This window comes from Zonotrichia albicollis, chromosome 2, assembly GCF_047830755.1.
Source record: "Zonotrichia albicollis isolate bZonAlb1 chromosome 2, bZonAlb1.hap1, whole genome shotgun sequence".
In the NCBI taxonomy this organism is placed as follows: Eukaryota; Metazoa; Chordata; class Aves; order Passeriformes; family Passerellidae; genus Zonotrichia; species Zonotrichia albicollis.
The window spans coordinates 90,737,090-90,757,914 of NC_133820.1; the positions used below are offsets into that span (position 1 = coordinate 90,737,090).

The 20,825-nt window shown below is 41.3% G+C and overlaps 1 protein-coding gene across 2 annotated transcripts in view; it reads left to right on the forward strand.

Annotated features, from left to right (window-relative positions):
- The first annotated feature begins 2,575 nt into the window (after positions 1-2,575).
- PCCA (propionyl-CoA carboxylase subunit alpha) overlaps positions 2,576-20,825 on the forward strand; it is a 274,960-nt gene continuing 256,710 nt past the window's right edge. The window contains exons 1-4 of one of the 2 annotated variants that reach the window (XM_026793634.2): positions 2,576-2,733; positions 10,417-10,494; positions 13,596-13,643; positions 13,732-13,800. In XM_026793634.2, the coding sequence (XP_026649435.2) occupies positions 2,680-2,733; positions 10,417-10,494; positions 13,596-13,643; positions 13,732-13,800 (249 nt within the window). In that variant the 5' untranslated portion in view covers positions 2,576-2,679. Of the gene's footprint in view, positions 2,734-10,415; positions 10,495-13,595; positions 13,648-13,731; positions 13,801-20,825 lie in introns of those variants that run through there. The other variant, XM_074535667.1, reaches the window with a different exon arrangement.

The following is a 20,825-nucleotide window of genomic DNA, read 5'->3' on the forward strand; positions in this document are numbered from 1 at the left end:
AGTTTCCCTTTGCAGCTGTGGGGGGCCTCCTTTGATGCGCCTCTGTTGGTGGCTGCCAGCCCTCAACCGGGCTGGCAAACAGAATCTCCTCTGCAGAGGGAAAGAAAACACGCCGGGGATGCCACGGGACTGTTTGCTTTATGAGGGCAGGAGGAACTGACGTCAGGTGCCTCGGGATATTGTTCTAGTGCAGGAACACCGTGTTGTGGTGTGTATCTCCCTGCATCTGATACACCTGAGGCACTGCCTCTGGTGGATGTGGTCAGTCCACCTCCCTTCTGCTCTTGGTCTCTTCTGCTTTCAAAGCTCTCCACATCTACTGAAAAAAAAATCTGCAGGGTCTGCTTGTGACTATCAACTGAAAATAAGGTGACCTGCTCTAGACATGCTCAGAAGAGTTTTATTGCATTGATCCCACCTTTGTGGCTGTTGTTAATGCAGCAGAGCAAATGTGTAAGTGTGCAACAGAGGGGAACCAATGCTGATTTCATTTTTGCTACTCGCTTGGGAGGAAAGGGAGAGAAGTCATTTCACCAATCTTTGGTATGCAGCAGAGCTCACAGAATGGTTGAGGTTAGAAGGGACCACTGGATGTCTTCTAGTCCGAACTCCTTGCTGAGGCAGGGACCCCTACAGGGTGTTCCTCAGGATTGATTCCAGATGGCTTTTGAGTAATTCCTGGGAAGGAGACTCTGCAACCTCTCTAGGGATTCTCTTCCAAAGTTCAGTCACCATCACAGTAAAGAAGACCTTCCTCATGTTCAGGTGGAATTTTGTGTTTCAGCTTCTCCTTTTGCTTCTCATCTTATTGACCAGCACCACTGAGTAGATCCTAGCTTCATCCTCCCGACAGTCTCCCTTCAGATACTAGTGTTCTCTCGTTTTTTGGTTTTTTTTTTTTTGTCACAGCTTTTATGTCGTTCCATTTGAATGTAAATACTGACATAAGAGGTTTAAAAGTGATGCCAAACAATAAAACTAGGCCAAAATTTTCAATCTTATGCATAAATACAAGTAGGGACTTGTGCTTTGCTGAGGGAACTGTGCTGCTAGTATCCTATGAAAATATCTATGTTTGCATGAACCCAGTTGCCTGGAGCTTCTGCCCTTCTCTGGTGTTTTCCTGCAGCATGGGAATGTGCAGAATGTGATTGTCCATATAACATATATAGCCTGAGACAGTTTACTGAGGGTTATAAAGGTATAAAGTGTAAGGGTTGTTATGTAATGATGTGTGAATTGTGGGAGTGATGTAATCTGGTAAAACCCACACTTACACAATCACCTGGCTGTATAGGAAGCACCTTCTTACCTGCCCAAGGACCTACACTGTTCTAAATTCTGAGGGGGTTATTCCTAACCTAAATGTGTGCATTGCTCATATACATTTTCCTTATGGATGTAAATTTTTTTTTTTGTGTCTTCCAACCCTATCAGGAGGTTGTTATAAAGCATATCTTGGGTGAACTGCAAACTATGACCCACTCTCTTTTCTTAACTGGGAATAATTGTTTTTCAGCCTCAGGAAATGTAGTCTTGATCTGCTACTGTAGTAAGGATGAAGGCTTGGGTCTACCCTCATCTCAAATCACCACTGTAGGGAAAAATGGTAGAAATAATGCTATTTAAAGTAAACTCTTATTCCTATCCTTTGTGAACACTTGTTTGGACATCTTGGACTGTGTCTTTTGAATGCTTCAGTGCTGTGAGCAGTTTATGCCTCCGTTGCATTTTAACAGAGGTCTGAGACAATAACAGTGACACTTGTTATGCACTATCATCGTGGTGAAACCTTTACAGCATTTCCTGGGATGACAGTTTACTTGGGGCTCGGAACTGCTCAGTCATGTCCATCAGCTGAGATCCAGCAAGCCCGCAGCAAAGAGCCCAGATCCAGCAGCACAGGTCATTTCAGAAGGAGCTGTCTCAGAGTTTCTGGCGTGCTAGGAAGCCGTGCAGCAAGTACATCCTGCGGATGATGTGAAGCACTGGATGATCAGCATCTCTCTCATGCCGACTGACCGTGCTTGTGCTTCGTTGGGCAGGAGCTTGGATCGGCCACGCTGTCACAGCTGCGCTCTGCTCCTTCTCCGCTTGGAAGCCCGGGGAGGGGTGGATCCGCTCCCGGGGCTGCTGTGGCTCCTGGCCGGAGCACAGGAGCAGGCGGCCCTATGGGTTCAGGGTAAGGGCACGAGGCTGTGTCAGGGGAGGTTGAGGCCGGGTATTGGGAAAAGGTTCTTCCCCCAGAGGGTGGCTGGGCCCTGGAGCAGGCTCCCCGGGCAGGGGTCACAGCGCCAGGCGGGCAGAGCTCAAGCTCTGGACAATGCTCTCAGGCCCATGGAGCGCCTCGGGGGCTGCGCTGCGCAGGGCCGGCAGTCGGCCTGGGCTGGCCCTTGCGGGTCCCTTCCAGCCGGGGATGTCCTGCGGCTCCGTGCGCGCGCACGGAGCGCGCTCCCGCCGCGGTCGGCCCCACGCGCCGGGCGCGCGCGCGCAGCCGCCACAGCCGCGCCCGGAGCGGCACGCGCAAGCGCGACCCCGAGGGGCACGTGCGGCGCGCGGCGGGCCCCTCGCGCCCCTCCTCCCCGCCCCCGGCGGGCGGGCGCGCGCCGGGATTGGCTGCGCGCGGCCCGGCCCCGGCGGCGCGGGTGAAAGGGCGGCCGGGCAGCGGCGGCCGCGGACATGGCGCTGGCTCCGCTCCTGCGCTGCGGCGGCCGGCGGGCGCGGCTGCCGGGGGTGAGCGGCGCCTTCGCGGCCGGCACGAGAGTGGCGGCGGCCTGCGGGCGCCGGGCTGCGGGTGGTGGAGGCTGCCCGTGGATGGGGTCGCCGGGCGGGGGCTGTTCTGTGTGCGGGAGGGCGGGGGGTGGGTGGTGTCTCCCCTGAGGAGTTTCCGCGTGTGACCGGCGGGGATCCCCGGCTGAGTGAGAGGCTTCGGGGAAAGCTGCGTGTGCTGGGCCACGGCCCCGGGGGCGGCCGGGAGCAGGCGGCTGCCGGGGGCTGTGGAGCCCGGCTCCTGTGCCTGCGGGCTCCCGGCACCCGAGAGGCCCTTCCGTGCTGTGTCCCGTCGGCGTGTTGCCAGGAGACCGTGATTTTTTTGTTTGTTTTGGTTTTTTTTTTAAGTTAATTTTCTGCTGGTGAGGCGGGTTATGTGATACTGTAGGATGGTGGAGTCAGCGTTTTCGGCGGTGTTCATGGAAAGACTGTACGTGTCATTCGGTGCCGTGGTCTGGGTGTCGTGATGGTGTTTGGCCATAGGTTTGGCTCGATGATTTCAGAGGTCTTTTTTGACCTGATTGATTCAATTCACAGATTGATTCTGCGATTTCAATTTCCTTCTGCCCTTTCCCTCTGTTAAACATAAGCTTATGAAAACTCTGGAGTGGAGGGTCGTTTTGTGCTATTTTTAGTTGTAGAATGGTAGCTGACAGAGAAAGGAGCTATCTTCCCCCCCATTGCCCCCACCTCCCCCTTTACTCCAGATACTTAGGGCTCTTTCAGCTGTTACGTAAAGCTTTAGTGTGGATTTCTCTTTTTCTTGCTTTTCATGCAATAAACTCTTCTTGCGGAGCCATACCAATATTTTTGATGAAGACCTGAAATTATCTAGAAAACCTTATTCTGTAGCCTGTGGAGTAACTTCACTGAGGCACCTGCTGTGGTTTCACCTCTGTTACTTCTACAGATGGTATTAAGAGAAAGATACTGTTTTATAGAAGAACAAATAGCATTTGCACATTGTGTTGTGTAACAGTTGAATGACGCTGCAGTTAGTTTCTTTGTGGAAAAAGTAGTGCAGTGTACTTCTAATTGTTTGCTGTAGAAAGAATTTAGTGTTTGTTTTTTTTTCCTGAAAAGGAAAATTTGTGTAGCGTTCCAGTGGAGAAGAGTGCAATGAATTACAAAATTGTTTTACTCAGTGCGCCCCTGAGGCTTTGGGATGGACCTCTCTCTAGACATGTTGCCTCATGGCAATACTGTAAGGAACTCACCTAGGAGGAATCATGTAAAAGAGGTGGTTTCTGTGGGCAGGGAATTTTGTAAAGAGATTAAAGAGGAAAAGGGCATGTATTTTGCCCAAGTATTTTTCCTTAGGAAATATATCTCGTAAACCTGTGAAGGTGTACCCAAGAGAAGCTCTTTGAAAACCAGAGTTGTTTAACTGGAGGGCTCATCCTGTTTGATATCTTTGTTTTTGGTAGCCATGAGGATGTGTATAGAGATGTGGAAGGCTTCTGCTCTTCCTCCTAAGTAGTTCTAAGACTGATGTCAGTCCTTTGGAGCCTGTAAAAGGCCGACTTTGTTTCCTTCTCTCTGACATCTCAAGGGTCTTGTCTGACAGCACCAGTGCATGCAATATTGAAAATGTTGCATTAGTGGCACCTCAGTAAAACAAAATGTTTTTATAGCTACTTAATAGCACTCATGAGTTATGTCACTGAAGTGATTTATAGCCCTGAAGGTCACCATCAAGACAACAATATGTTGGGAAACCTCTAATAAAATGAATTTGCATGGAAATTGCTTTCATACATTCTTTTATGTTTTACTGACATAGACAAATAAGAAATTGACATCTTCAAACTTGACTGTGCTTGGAACCCCAACAATTTTGCATGGGATAGTAGCTACTGAGATGCCCTTAACTTCGTGTGCTGCTTTCATGTAGGAATTAATAAAGGACCCGAGAAAGGTGCAGAAACACTGAGTTGGGATTTGACTCTCCACCCTGTTTCTAATGTAGTGCCTGTCACCTCTGTTTAGGTTTTGTGCAGAATGGGTTCTGCTTAGAATATAACCAAAACTTCATTTTGAGTGCTTTGCACTTCTGGAGCTGTGAGAAAACCTGATGATGAAAGAAGGCTGTCATCAGAAAATGTGGGTGGGACATGACTTTTATATTTCAGTCATGAAACTCTTGAAAGAGAGCTGCTGGACTGTTTAAAATAATGTAAAAGGAAGTGGTAAATACTATACATCAAATTTCAAAACTAAACTGCTGATATAGATTTTATCAGTGTAGGTAAGTTTTCTAATAATTGAATTCAATGTATGGAAAGTTTCTCTGCCATCTGTGCACCCAACATTAAGTCATGGAAGTTATCTGTATGGTGGGAGCCTGTTGCTCTCTCCTGTGATGTTATTTTTAGCATGCTGTTATTCCAGGGAAATATTTTCACCCTTGTTCCTAAGTGCAGAAGTATCAAGCTGATGGGATAGCAAGGTTGGATATCATTTGCCCATGGGGAAGGGAGTTCAGATGATTGCCAATTTGTGGAGATGAATGTAGCCACAAACTTCTGGAGTTTAGTGATTGTTTCTAGTATGTAAACTATAGATTTTAGTACTGGCGAGCACTCTGAAAGTGTAATTCAGGTAGAGATTTCTGGTTCCAGGAGTAGCTTTTTGGAATTTGTAGGGGAGGCATGCTGTGCTATGTACTCTGGGCAAAATGTACAACAAAAGGTTTTGAAAGGAAAAAAAAATGATAGTTCATTAAAGGCTATATTGGGTAAAAAAATGTCACTTTTGTTCTGAAACACTCTGTGTTATAACTTATTTTGTCTGTCCCCAGCTTGCATAGATGGCTACAGTACTGTGATCTATTTCACAGGTGCCAGCCTTACTGTACATCTTAAGGCTGCTGCCATTAGAAACTGTTCCAACTTTGTGCAGCTGCTAGGTCTTGACCACAGGCTGCTCCTGCCTCCCTCCAACTTGTGCCAGCACTACTGCATGGATATCTTGGATAAGCTAAACTGAAATCTGGCTGAGAATATGTTTTTCCCACTCCTTGTGAGTAGTTTCTCAGCTGGTTGTATTCCCATGCCTGGCTCACTGTACAAGCTTTAGGGACTGGCACAGAGGAGGAGCTACCTGGATGTAGAAATGATTGAGCTTAAAAAAATAGCCTTAGGTGGATGAGTGTTTCCTTGTTTGTAGTTTGCATGCTGTGTTGGCAGATATGAAAGATTTCCTGTTCTTAGAATCGTGGGTGTTTGTCAGTGTGGTCAGAGAGAAGGGACACTGAAGTGCAGTGTGCATTACAGAGCCTTGTACCACAGCTGTGTTTGCAGATGGCTTCAGGAGAATCTGCTTATGGTTACAAGGGCTTGGCTGTTCAGCACTCTGGGCATACAAAGGAAGGGAAAGTGCTTCCTTAGAGAAAAGAAATACACAAGTGTTAGGTTTCCCTTTCTGTTTATGAGATTTGTACAATATTCTATTACAAAGCTCTGTTTCCAGCCTTATAGATTAAAAGTCTTGCAGTCATGTGAGGGTATCTGCTTCCCGTGTGCTTTATACCTATCCCATCAGTAGAGTTCCACACACAGGAAATTATGTTGTCAAATGAGTTGCAATAAAGATTTGGGAACAGTAGTTGTGTAATCAAAACATGCAAAAAGAAATAATAATTTTAGTTAGTTTTAGAACTACTCAGGAATACTGATGGCTAATACTAGATACACCACAAAGATAAAGGGGTTATGCTTATGGTATCTTACATCCAAGTCTCTGAAAGTGTAGGGGCAAAAATCTTAGGAGATGTAGACTTTGTATAGTGAAAAGAAATGTGCTAGTCTGGCTGTTACTGTTGGGTATTGCTTACTGTATTTTCTAGTAATGCTAAAATATACATTCCTTCCCATATTAGACTTCTTACAGCAAATATTGATATATGATGCTTTTCCTGCCTGAAATCTGGAGCTCTGTGTCTCCATTTAACACTGAGACCTTTTTCTGCCTGTAAAGCTCAGTATCAATGAATTCTTTACAAGCTGACCAGCATGGCAGGGAGATTTCCTTCCTCCATGAGGGCATGTAAGCCTTTAAAAATGCACATATAAGCCATATCTAAATAATAACTAAAATTTCTGTTTTGCTGTTGTATGCTGTGTCCTTAAACCACCTCAGGAGATTTCCTAGGGTTGGGTGCCCAAGGGGAGGCAGTTTGTCTGTGAGGTCTCAAAGTGACTGTGTGCAGTAGGCATACTATTCTACAAGGTGTTCTGTAGTTTGATTTATTTTTTTTAATATGAAGTTATAAAATAACTGTTACAGCTGTTGTAGTTTGGATATTTTGCAATTAATAATAGACAAAGCAGGATGCTTTTCCAAAATACTACTATCTGTTTTCCAAAAATTTGCTAGACACGGGAAACTCTAAGCCAAACACAGAAGTCCAGAAATGAGTTCTCATAAATGAATAGCCTGCATTCTTGGGCTTTCAAGAGTCAAAAACTTTATCAAGTGGAAGTAACAAATCATGACAAAAATAGGTTATACCAGATGACTCTACTGCCCTCTCCTAGTTTTACAAGATAGAAGGAAGTGTTTAGGTCAAGCTGAGCTCTCTGGGCTGCGTTCTGAGGAAATGTCTGTGTAAGGTATAATAGCTGGGGCATGTGTGCTTTGGGGGAGGCAGCCAATTAAGGATGTAGCTTGAGTGTTAGATTGGCTTTGCTGGCTTGTTGGTTTGAGAGGTCTTTGGGGGTTTGATGTAGCTCTTAAAAAACCTACCCATGGCAGGAGCTCGGGAGCCTAGGCGTTGATGATGATACCTGCATAGCTCTAGGGTTGGAGACGGCAATTTAGTAGCATTCCTTTGTGGCCTTAGATATGCATTATTTTCAAAATGCTTGTTTATTTTTAAGTAATTATTCAATTGCTCCTAGTGGCTAGGAGCAGACCTCTAAAGACTTATTTCTTTAAGTGGATGCAATCTCTTAGTATATATAGAAACCCTTCTTTTAAAAGCTGTGAACTAGAGTTGAGACTTCACATCTGAGTTGAGCAGTATGCTTGATTTGTTTTAGGAAATTGCTCCACAAGTACTCGATTCAGGGCTGAACTTGACTTTCTCAGTGCTTTGCTTGTGTGTATGAGAGGAGGCAGTTAAATTTTTAAACACAGGTACATAGTTATGTTAGGCTATTACAAGATTTTTATATGGAATCTGTCCAATTCTGTAGTGTAAAACCAGAGCTGAGTGTGCTTTAAAGTTTTTCCAAGTTTTTTTTAATTGCTTGGTCATTTTATTCTTTCTGCATAAAGTTTTAACAGGGCTTTTTTTTTTTTCCTCCCAAGATGACTAAGATTCTACAGTTTAATGCTAGCTAATTTCTCCCATCATAGCTTTTCCTTCCAGTCTCCTGTGCATAGTTCTTCTGGCTTCTCACAGGCGTCCAAAACTGGTTTTAGATGAGAGGTATTTACAAGAAAGTTCAGAAGCTTTTCCTTCCTTGCCTGGTTGTTGCCTTTTCCCTGCTAACTGCAAGTATTTAGATTAGCCCCACTGACCCTTAACAAGCACTTTCTCCAATGAATAATATTAACTCGTGGAGAGTTTTTGTGTGTGTCCTGTATGACCTTCTTTACACTATTTGTGGTCTCTCAAGCACTTCTGTTAATAGTGTTTCCAAGGAGGGGGACTCAGTCTGCTTAACCATGTGTGTTCTGGAGCAGGAGAGTGTACTCTGCTGCTTCTCTAGGAATTCTTCCTCTGCTCTCTGACTATATCTAGATCACAGTACAGTCACTGAAGGTGTAACAATTGTGCTGTAAACTTGGGATAATGACCAGCTGGCAGGTGTGATTGCAGCTTGCAGAATTCTGTCCTTTAGTCCATCTCTTTAATGCCTGACACAGATTGTACTGTCACACCCTCAGATGAAGAATAATATACTCCTGCAAAAAAACCCCAAAAACCCAAAGAAACTTCTAGTGGATTTGATTCTGGCATATCAGATGATTTGTGTTTCAGGTTGGTTTGGATTTTATCGTTGAGGAATGAAGTGAAAGAAATAAAAGAAGCAAAAACCCCCACCAAAACAAAACTGAATGGAAAGCAACTCAGTGAACAAGGTGGAATGGTTGCTTTCCACTAACCTTTTTTAGTTTCAGGAAAAATTAAACACTTGTGAATTGTTTGGAAGAATTAAGCATAGGTGGATTATCTGGGAACAGTGTATGCTATGGCTGCCATTAGTAACTGGCAATTTAGTAACTTGTGTAACTATAGTAGCTTTCTGCTCACAAAGCTTGGTTGGAGCTGGCAAGAGATGGTATAGCTCCAAGGCTTCCTTTACTTGTGTTGGAATATGTTGTTTCTCCTTTATAACATTAAAAGATCAGCTGCCTTACAAATGTGATGGCCTTCTCAACCCTTGGCTGGTTTCTGCTTTCTGTGATGCAATGTGAGAAGTATTTTCAAGCTTAATCGTGCTAAAGGGCTGTATAGGGAGTGCTCACATTCCCGTTACTGAAAGCCACTGTTACTTCAAAATCAATATGAGCTTACAGTAAACTTTAAATTTGATCAATTTTTGAACTGTCCTAAGTTCACTACCCTTGTGGAAGATGCAACTGAATTCTCCAATTAAGCTCTTTATGTGAGCATATGCTTCCTTATTTTATCTTTTTTCTAATGTAGTCCATATTTGTATTTTTTTTCCTCAGTCTTTTCACAGGACACCCTGTAGTTTCTACTACTTGAAAAGTTGCAGAAATCAAAAGATTTTTGCAACTTTTGAAAACAGTTCTTTAAGACAGAATTGACAATTCTGAGTTCTGGCAGTTCCTGTCACTGCTGTTTTGTGTTTCCTACTAGACAATATCTGTTATTAAGGCTTTTTATACTATTTTTGTTTCCACGTGGGTGATTGTGTGACTTTGCCAGAGCTGTCTGTATTGATGTATCTTTGGTGTGGTATCATTTTGTCTGCATGATTATTTTTGTTTATGGCTAACTGCCATTACATTGTAAAATGACTTGCTTAAGTGATACCCATCTGAATCTCCTTTTTGATTCACTTACAAATCTGTGATATAATCTATTGTGTTTTCTCTGAAATAGCGTGTGTATACTGCTTTTTCCTGTGATGTGCAATAATGGCAAGCTGTAGGAACTGTCTGTGTAGAAGTTGGTTGAGAGCAGAAGTCTAAGGGAAAAAGACCTCTCTTTCCTCAGCTTGCTGTCAGGAGCCTGGGATAGGGAAGACTGAGAGCTTAGCTAGCATCTAAAGTCTGCTCCTTCTCCCCTCTGTGTGGGCCAGTCTGCTCCCTGCTGTATGCCCAGCAGTGAGGGCCTCTCCCCATCACCACTGTGTACAAGCATATGCATGCATGCTCTTTTGAGAATTTCTTTAGGTATTTCTTGGAACAAGAAGGAAAGAAGATGGTATAGTAAAGAATATATTACAAAAAAATTTTACTTAAGCTAATGACCTCCTATGTAGGGCTTCTGACTTTTTTCTGGTTACTGTTTGTGGGTGTTTGCTTGAAGAAGGGCAGTTCTCTGAGCTTTAATCCACTTGGTGAGGGAATGAAAGACTATGGACATTTCCTCAAGATGTCAGTGTATGAGATGTTTTTAATGTAATGGCATACTGCAACAGGCCTAACTCCCTGTTTCTTCTATAGTGGGACACACTGTGTTCAAGATGGTGCCTTATAACTTCACATAAACTCTATTCGTCTGTGTATGATCCAAATGAAAAGGTAAGTAGTATGGTGCATGTTTTCTTTTTGACATCTTACTAATACTGACATTTGGTTTTTTAAGCTGCCCTTTTCTTTGTGCTTCTACTAACAATGGTAGTTCTCTTGGTATAACCCATCACTGGTTTAATAGCATGTTTTTCTTTCTAAACCAAAAAAGAACTTGCTTTTCCAGGATACATGTCAAGCAAGATTGGAATGCTACTTTGAGTGCATCCCAAAAGGCTGAAGTGATTGTGAGCTTGGGAAAGTCACATACTGGCCTGAACGTGTTATAATTATGAAACAACTGTTAATGTTTTTTGTAGTGTGGGTGGTAATGGGCCTGTTAAAACATTCAGGAGCTAGACTAGCCAAAAGCTGTTTGTGGAAACAAAACTCTAACAGTGGCAGCATGATTGGTAGATGACCTGGCATGGGGGTGAGAACTTCAGACCTTGGAAAAAGATGGGCCTTTAAGGCCTGTGGAGAATAGCAAATCCTCATCTTGGGAGTTGTGCAGTAATAATCTCAATTTAGAGTTATGAGCCAAGAAAAACTTTCCTTCTGGAAGATTGTCTTGGCATGGCCTCTGAAGGAACACATTTGGAGAAATAATGTGACTGAAGGTACAGTAATATTCAATGACAAGAATGCCAACAATTCAGGACTGATAGGCTTGTCCTTATACACCAGTGTAGAAGCAATTAACTAGAATTGAAACAGTATTAGGAAATGGGGAAAACCAGCGTGTACCTAGAACTGTAGCTTTACAGGTTTTTTTTAGAAGATTTATTTTTCTTAAGGTTCTTGAATAGTTAAGGTCCCCTTGCTTTTCTAAATGCATAATAATATTTAGGCCACATAGTTGGGTATTTGGTTTCTCTCAATTAGGAGCTATGTAATGTCAAGCAGTGACTACCACAGACAAAGGAAGGGGCAGTGAACAAAACAAACCTGAAAAGCACTTAAACTGTCTTTGCAGTGACAAGACTTTAATGTGACACCTTTTCAGCCTAATTAGTGGAAATTATACTAAAAATGTTACTCCAAAGCAGTATGTGATTTTAATTTTTTTTATTGTGCTGGGCTGGAGTCTAATCTGTGTCTTTAGACAGACTAGAATTGAAAAATTAAAATGTTAAATATTTTTATCTTGATGTTGAAAGTCTTGTCTTGTACTGTGATCACAGCTGATTAATAAAGCAGCATTTATGTACCAAGAACTAGGCTGGTGGTAAACTTGAATCATGACACTTTTCAGCACCAGGTATTTGGGAGTATTTTTTTAATTCCCCCTCAAGTCTATATGCCTGAAAATCTTTAGGTACCTAGAATGCTGAAATTTAGACTCAGGAACAGTTTGTGTATTATGATGTTGATAACCTTTTTAGACCAGATCACCAGTTAAGAACTCTTTAAAAAAGTTGCTAGCTCCTGTGGTGTTCTTAAAGTATTGGTACCTCTGATAATTGAGCTTGTTTAAGATCCATCTGAGTCAGGTGTGCCTGTGCACTGGGCAGTGGTATTCAGCAAACCTGGCTGAATTTACTGTGTAAGCTTGCTGCAACTCTCACCTGGAGGGGTTTCTTATCACTTAATTTCCATATGGTGTTATCACATGGTAGTATTTTTAAACTGGTCATGTGATGTCAGCTCAGCCCTGACTTTGAGAAAGTAAATTTGGTTAAGGGCACCTTGAGTTTCTCTGGAGTGTAGAGCAAATAATGTGTTCTAGTCTGTCAATAGCAGTTTTCCTATTGGGGCTTTGCAGTGTTCCTTCCTCTCCTCAGGCACCTGTCTTCCTCTCTTTAAATTAGCTAATGCCTGTGAGGCTAATAAACCATTTAGTTGTTGTAGTGGCAATACCTCCTCTTCCCCTGGTCCTTCTGAAGGCAAGCTGTTTGGTGTAGTGGAGGAAGGATAGCTGTCAAATGTCTTTGGGTATAATTTGATAAACTTGATGTGTATAACTGCAGACTGCTCCTAAAGGACAGTCCTGCTGGTTCCCTATTGTATGTTTTTCATTTGGAGCATGGGAGGCACAGTAGGACTGTTCACAAACTTGGGATGTGTCCTGGAGCTGCACCCCTGTGGTCTGGGGTGTGGAAAGCAGTGGGGTAAGTGTGTCACCCAGGACAGTCCCTTTCAGTGGCAGTCTGTATTTATAACTGAGCAGGTGCAGTTCCAAAGTGCCCCTGTGTGTAGTAGCAAGGCCCATGACAGCAATAACCCTCACTCCCAGCAATGACATTTTCATGCTGAGCAACTGTGCTGCTCTGCCACTCTTTTCTCAATGGGAAAGGGTGTAAGGCTTGTTGACTTCCAGCAGCTTGGTATCCCCTCTTACAGGCATGATGTAGAAGTGTTGAAGGTACATTTGCAGCCTTAGTGCATTCCAATGTGAAAGGTGACAGTGAATTTCAGGCGAGTAGTTAGCTTGATTTGCTATTCTGTTGCATTGCAGATGCTAGTTAGTGTGTAACAATGTCCTGATGGCCACGCAGAATTTTGCTGAGTTCCTCAGGTGAGGCTCAGACAGGAGAAGGGGTAAGGCTGGTACAACTCAGCAGGTATGCCTGTTCAGGGTCAAACTGTCAGTCTTTTATCCACCACAACCTAGGCATTGTGGAGCCTCTCTTCCTTATGATTGGAATGCCTTCTAAAGGGCTCCCATAATTCATGAGTATTGTGTTCCAGGTCATCTACACTGGTTATGGGTAGTGACCACTGTTCCTGCTAGCATTGCACCTGTATAATACCAGCATGTGTCTGTGCTGCTTCCAGGCAACATAAAATTGCACCTCTTCCCTGGGCTTGACTGCCTTCTAGAGCTGTTGTAGGGTTCTGGTTGGCAAGGAGATCCAAGGGAGGTTGATGTGAATAGTCAAAGCCTTTTTCTTCTAGGTGTGTGCTAGGTAGATCTAGTATAGCATGCTGTTTGTTATATCATCATTTAAATCAGAAGAGCTTTTTTAAAAGTAGGTGATCTCAGAATTATAAGCTCATGGATAAACCATGGTTTTAGTGGAAGTGAAGGAGAAAAGAATACATGTTTCTGAAGGGAGAGAAACTTGTGTTCTTTTTGTTTCTCAAGACTCTTATTGTTCTTTTCCCTTCAGACTTTTGAAAAACTGCTTATTGCCAACAGAGGAGAGATTGCATGCCGAGTAAGTATGTAACATTTTCATCTTTTTATATTTAATTCTGAAAGTATCAGTGTTTAAGTATTGGTAATTGTCACTTCTTATGTGGTAGGTCATCAAAACGTGTAAGAAGATGGGGATCAAAACAGTTGCCATACACAGTGATGTCGATGCCAATGCTGTGAGTACTACTTAATTCAAGTGGTAGATGAGGTTTTAGTAATTCTGCAAGACTTGCAGCTGTTATGTAGTCTTACTGATTATTGTTGTAGGCATGTTGGCAATTCTGAAGTATCTTTGTATATGCCCTTTTCCTCCATGTGCTTGAAGTGAGTGGAGATAGCAAGGTGGAGGAAGGATTGGATAAGTATTTAGCATGGTTTGTCTGTGAACTCTGTGTTTGTGTAAATGCTACCTTCCTCTTTGTGTGGATTAAGCTAGATACATGTGCATGTATGTAGATGTGGGCAACAAGTGTGAGAGTAGCAGTAAAACCTAAATTTTGTTTTGCTAATATGCACAGAAAAGCAATGAAGAGTGGATCCTAGAAGAAGGTATAAAGCTTAGTATAAATTTTTCCTGTGTATGGTAAATATTTTCATTACTTTCCAGAGAAATGTCCCCTTCTACTAGGTATCCTAAACAGGCTTAATGGAGCTGTTCCCTTTGATGAGGCTATTGATGTTCCTTCAATATTCAGCAGCATACCAGAAAGGGGGTAAAAAGGCTTTTTAGACAAGCAAGGTACATGTATTGCCCATTTTCAGGTTTTGTAGTCTCTTCATTATCATTCATGGCACAGTAACAGGATAATTTCTTGTGTGGTATAACAGCAAGTGTAGTCATACTTGCATATTCCTGTTGACTAGAGACAACACAGTATTCCTTGCCTGCAAGAACTGCTACAGTAGAAATGACTAGGGGTACCCCCATGTTCCAGGAAGGTTTGTTGAAATCTGGAAGATAGTTAAACCCCTGTGTTATGATTTAATAAGAAGTCACTCAGACCAGCTACCAAAAAAAAGTGTGTTTTGTGTAGGACAGGACTTCTGAATATAGGTGGCGAGTTACTCAACATTGAAAAAACAGACATGGTTCATGAAATCTGAAAGTAGTTAGAGCTTACGTGTTTTCAGAGTTAAATGAAAGATGGGAGCTGTTGGGAGTTTGGACTTTGACATAGCTTTTGTCTGAGTCCCTTTGTGGTTCTATTACTACATGATCAGCTCAGCTTGGATGAATAGGCTGTAGATTGAGCAAGGGACTGAAATGGGACTTTCTGAAATGCTCTACTGATGGATTTTTATGGCATGTATTTCTTTCTTTGAGGTGAATGGAAAGTACACTTGGTCTGGGTTTCAACTGGTAGCCATAACTGGTAATGTGGTAGCTTGTGGGTGCTCAATGGGCTGTGAAATGAATTCTTAATGGGTGGATGTCAGACATCATGATAAATTCTAATTCTTTTGGAAGCCAAGGGTTATGTGAATATGAATACAAACTACTCTGTATGATCTATGATTCCTCTAGTAAAACTGAAGCATGCTGATGGGTATTTGAATTCCATCTCATGTATATAGTATCTGCTGTAAAGATAAATGGATTCACTGTTTAGCAGCACTGCATAGCCTTTTCACTGGCATGAATTCATCCTGAAAATAGACTTAAAAAGCTGTTTAAAACAGACCCACATGTTCTTTCACCAGTCCATAATAGAGTTGAGAAAATGAATTGGTCTTCTCTCTACTGTGTCTGTTGATTGTGTGGATTCTGCTATGAACTGGAAACTGTGACAAGATCTGAAAGCAGTAAGTAAAAACCAAGATTGAAGAACATAATAAGAGAGTAAGAATGGCATGAAAAAGTACAACTCATGACCTTAGGGGGAAGGGTGTATAAATAGTGCATTACAAAAAGGAAATTGAAAATATGTCTATGCTGCTTTGAGCTACAGTGCTGTATTAGCTTTAAAATACAAATAGGATCTTTAATTCGTAATAGTTCCCAAGAGAAAGTCCAAGGTGCTATCTCAGAAATGCGTTAATATACTCATGGTAGTTCATCAAGATAACATTAAGTGTGTTGGAGGGGATGCTGCCATTTTGAGTTTATGGACAAGAGATGATCTAACAAATGCTGTAAGGGTAATGTAGGTCTGCTTAGCTCTCTGGAGCCTTACCTAAAGACTCACCAAACTTATCTGTATGAGGTTAAGCATTAGCTGTGTGCATTGAAGAGGCTCCAGGTATTTAAAGGAAAATGAGAGGAAGGCTACTTGAAAAACTATTCTAAGTACTTAAGGTAGTGGTATGAAATCTAAGCTAGTTTTTTGGGTCTAATTATACATGTTGTTTGTCTACCATAGATCCTTCAGTCACTGCCCCGTGTGCTTGAACTGGGAAAGAGTTAACTTCAAGTTGTCTGTTTTAATGACTTGAGTACTTCTAGTTTTTCATTATGGGAATACCCTGGCCCATTGCAGTGATGTGTGTGATTGCCATTTTGGATGACCTTGATAGATGAGTCCACAGGCCAAATTCTTTTACTCCGTTACTTGCAGAAACGTCACCAACAATAGTTGTCCATAATTCTGTCCAATGTTTCATCAACAGCATCCTTTTGGTTGTACCAGTCATAGCAAAATGTCCAATGTTTTGAAGTCATGCTCAGGAGCTGATGCAACCTGCCAAAGGAATCTCTGTCCTCATGGAGCTAGGAAAAATGTGTTTGCTTAGTGATGGGATGCTGCAGGAGAGTTGTTAATATTCTCTTGATTTTGTGCTGACAGGATATTTCACTCCTTCATGACTTGTGTTGCAGAAGTAATGAGTATGAGAGGCAGCTACCCTGATGATGATGGTTGTTCGGTGGCTCAGCATCTCAGGACTGAGATCTTGAGATCCGACAGATGGTCACTGAACCAAAGACAGAAATAGCTGTAAAGATGTGCTGTTGAACTGGGTGCCCATCCCAACAGTGTTTGTCTTTACTGAAAATAGTGGGACTGGGTTTTTAGTAACAAAAGTAGGTAGGGATATCTTCTAAAAATAACTTTTTATTAACATGTTTAGAAGTAGCACTAGCTACAGTAGGTAAATTTTATGCTTAGAACTTGGAGTAACGTTTGAGATTGTAGTTAGAGCCCCTTATTACATTACTTGTCATCTGTATAGCTACTCACTGAATAGGAGATAGCCTGATACTCTTAACATGAATCAATTGTAACCAATGTAACAGTAAAAGGAGGGCAGTCCAGTTGGTTTGTTACTGACTCTGGTTTTGTCATACTGTTTGAAAACACAACTGAAATTGAACAGAAGCAAAGTTCTTCAGCGTGCTCACTAAGTATTTAAGGTGAGAAAGAAAACAAGTATCACAAGGTATTTAGCAATTCAGGCTTTTTAGTGATAGCTTCTAGTTTATTCCTTATTTAGTGATATACATTCAATGTTTCAGGCAGGCATTTTCAGTAATGTTTGTACAGGAATTGTATACACAATCTTAAAATAATGCTGTTAGAATGAAAGTACTACAAGACTTGTGAGTTATCTTAACCTAGAGCTCTATTTTGATTTCTTTTGGTTGAATGTTTGACTTTTAAAAAATTTTCAGATTACTGAAATCCTTGTGGAATTTACAATGCTGAATAGAGGTGATGGGAATAAACAAAGTGCATATAAGCTTTCCATGAAACAGCTTTTTCTTGTTTTTCACACTTAGTTTCTGTGGAGCACCATGGCAAATGTCTTGAGTATGCTGTTTGAGCAATATCAATCTGGACATATTTACCATTAATAGATAAAACTAGTAACTAGACTATAAGAGCATAAAGGAATTTTCATTTCAAGGAATTTAAACTTTGCTGGTATGAGGAGGAAGCAGCAGAGAGGACTGTTATAAACTGGGAATGTGGCAAAAATGGAACAACCTGCTGAGAACCAAATAAAGCTTACCTGAAGTGGGAGAATACAAAACCCAAAATATACTGCTTTGTGCTATTAATTTTAAAAATTACCAAAGATCTGAAATATTTTTGTAGGTGAATATTGTTATGGTGATAGGGAAGAGAATGTTAACAAAACTTAAAAGTAGATAGGTGACTTCAGAGACTTTTGGATGCTCCTGTATTAATGCAAATTTGTAGATAGCTGGAAATGGTATTAAATGGGATTTAATTGCATTTAGTTTTGTGGAGGTGAGAGGATGTGTGAACTGGTGGGAAAAACAGCCTGACAAAATGGCTGCTGAGACCCCCATAGAGCATTACAGTTGCTTATGTGGTACTGAATAAAATAGATCATAATGGATGCTTTCAGGCTTTTGAAAATAGTGGCTAATACTCTTTGATTGCATCTGTTATTTTGGGGAAAGCTGATAAAAAAAGTTGTATACTGTTTCAAATGCTAAGTTTTGTTGGTTTTTTTAACTTCAGTGTTCAGCTTTCAAAACACTGATTCTTTACACTTGAATAGGTAAAGTGGGGAAGGACCAGTAAAATTCAGATTTTTTTTAAATTAAAACATCTGGTGGAATTATTTTTGATATGAGAAAACAAGCAAAGAAGTTTCATCTGAACAAGAGTAATCATATGTACTTTTCCCCCTGAGCTGATTGGAATAGAGGGTTAAGATGAAAGAGCCTCCTCAACCATAAATGTAACACTGATGGTGCAAACATTGTCAAGGAAAGCTAGAGAACTATTGCAATGCCTAACATAATCAGCTAAAAGTATGATAAATGAAGAACAAGCTTTCACTAATTGGATCTGAACAAAAGAAGGTATAGCATAAAGCAGTGAATGAGATATAATTTTACTTGGCATTTTTCAACACAGCAGGGATTCTATAGCCATATGAAGCAATGAACTATAAATGACTGAAAAAATCCCATGGGAAAGTAATGTAAACTACTAAAACTTAGCAGAGTAGTGAGCAGTGAGTCATACTTCTTTCATAGAAGGTTTTTTCCTATCAGTCACTTAAGACTTCAGGTGTTGTATTGAACTGCCTGTTTTAAATCTTGTTCTGCCACATAATATAAAATGAAAAATAATGCAAATGCTTTTATTGATGTAAAAGTAATTACACAGAATTGAGCTGTTCTCCAGAAAGTGTAGTCTTTGAGAGACAGAAAATGGAAAAAATAAATTAACTAGCAATGGAAGATCTATATTCCTTTCCTAACTTTTTTTTTTTTTAAGCTAGGAGTCTGAGACAGTATTTCAGAAGGAGGCTGGGGAAAAATCTGGTTTAGGGAAACTGCAAAGTTGATAAGGGTTATAAATTTCTAGACCATGTCTTTATTGAGCTGAATGAATTTGAGTAAGATGAGATTATTTTCTGCAATGTAAACTGAGAATTTTGCTGAAGACTTCTCTGTAGCTTAATGGGATGCTGTCAGTTTTTGTTCTTAAGAAATCTGGCTGGCAAAAATAAGTATTTGAGGGCAATTTGGCATTTAAGTTTTAATGTAAAAAGTTAGTGTGAAAAGTGAAATTTTATCTAAAACTGAGGAGTTTTATTTACATGTAACTAACTTAGAAGTTTTAACATTAGTGCAAACTCTCATTTACTTTTTTTTGTCTTTTAAAATGTGCATAGCTTTCTTCCATCATCTGCTACAAAACTAGAAATTCAGTCATTTTGACAGCTCATTGTCTCCCAATGGCATTTCAGGGATTTATACTCAGAAAACTTGGAGAGATCTGTTTTGAGTACCTATATGAAAATAAAACTAGTATTTTAATGCTGTTTTGAAGTATGTGAATCTTGGGCTGTTGTTGAGAGTGTATAGAGTGGACTCTGCCTCCCTGTACTGTCTGGAGAAATTCACTCCTCCTAAGTGTAGTGTTTGCAGGGTGTGCAGAACAGGAGTGGGCCAGAACAGTTGCTGTTGTGCTCTTCTTTCAGTGTATTTGCCTTTTGTTTCAAAGGCAAGACAGCATGTTGTTCATTTCTTCACGAGAGGGGATGGAGATGATGTTACTGCCCTGTCCCCATGCTTGGAGTGAGCTCCTGGACAGTTTTGTAAAGCATGAGAAATGTAGATGGTGATAATGCCATGAAGGGAAATGCCTCTGTGGAAGGAGTGTGCTTTTGGTCAGAATTGTAGCTTGCTTGCCAGTAATTTGCCTTTTTTTTTTAAAGTTTATCATTGCTTTGAAACTGAGTGGGTTGCTGGAGGAAGTAATTAATTTTTCATTGGCTATAGTGAAAAGTGCAAGCTTGATCTGCTCTAGAACCCTAAAGTTTCAGCCTTTTAGTGTGCTTTAATCAGTGATAGGATGATGTGAAATGTGTATATGACCTCTGAAATGAGTCAGACTCCTGTTGCATTGTTTGATGGTCAAGCTGAATGTCGATTTAGTTGGATTCTTGTTGGAACTCTACCACTAAGAAGCAGAGGAAGGATGTAGAATAGGATGCTTTAAGATTCACACTGCAGTTCAATTGAGGACACTGCCTTGCAGGTGGAAAGTGTATGTTGTAAAGAAAGAATTGATACCAGATCTTTTGACTTTTGTGGGCATGGTTATTTAATTACCAAGCTGATTTATTTGAAGGATCAATGCATGGATTAAAAATAATCTGTCACAGAGCTCATTTAGGGAAAGTGGCTGTTGTTGGAAGTACTGAACTACCCTTGGGAGAGGAAAATGTGGGAGCCCAGTGAGCAAAGTTAATTGCAGCTTAAAGGTGCAGGTCCTCAGTGCTGTGGAGAGTCAAGTGGTGCTTCTGTGGTTCTGTGCCTGTCTACATCAGTGTAGTGGGGAGTAGCAGAAGTGTATCTGTGGAGTGAAATGGTTCATGCTGAAGACATGGTGTTCTTCCTTTCTGCCTTTCAGTATCTCTGTGTGCTTGGTTCGTCTGGTGCTGAGGGTTTGGTGTCTGCTTGTGGTGGTTTGCTGTGCCTAGCAGGTATGTGGTTCATGTGCTTTGAGGCAGCTGAGTGTTAGAGACAAATGTATTTTAAGTGGGGGTGACTGAGAGATTTGCTTTTAAAAAAACAGTTCTGATTTGAACTTAAATACTGATGTGTCGCTCTTAATTGCTTGCTTGGGACTGCATCCTGGTGCTCTAACACTTCTCTGATCTTGTGCTGGGTTGTTTCCATGCTCTGAACACAGCAGACACCTTGATCAAGTTAGTTAAAACTTCTTTCTATGACCTTTTTATATTAAAATATTTCATTGGAATGTGTGACAGA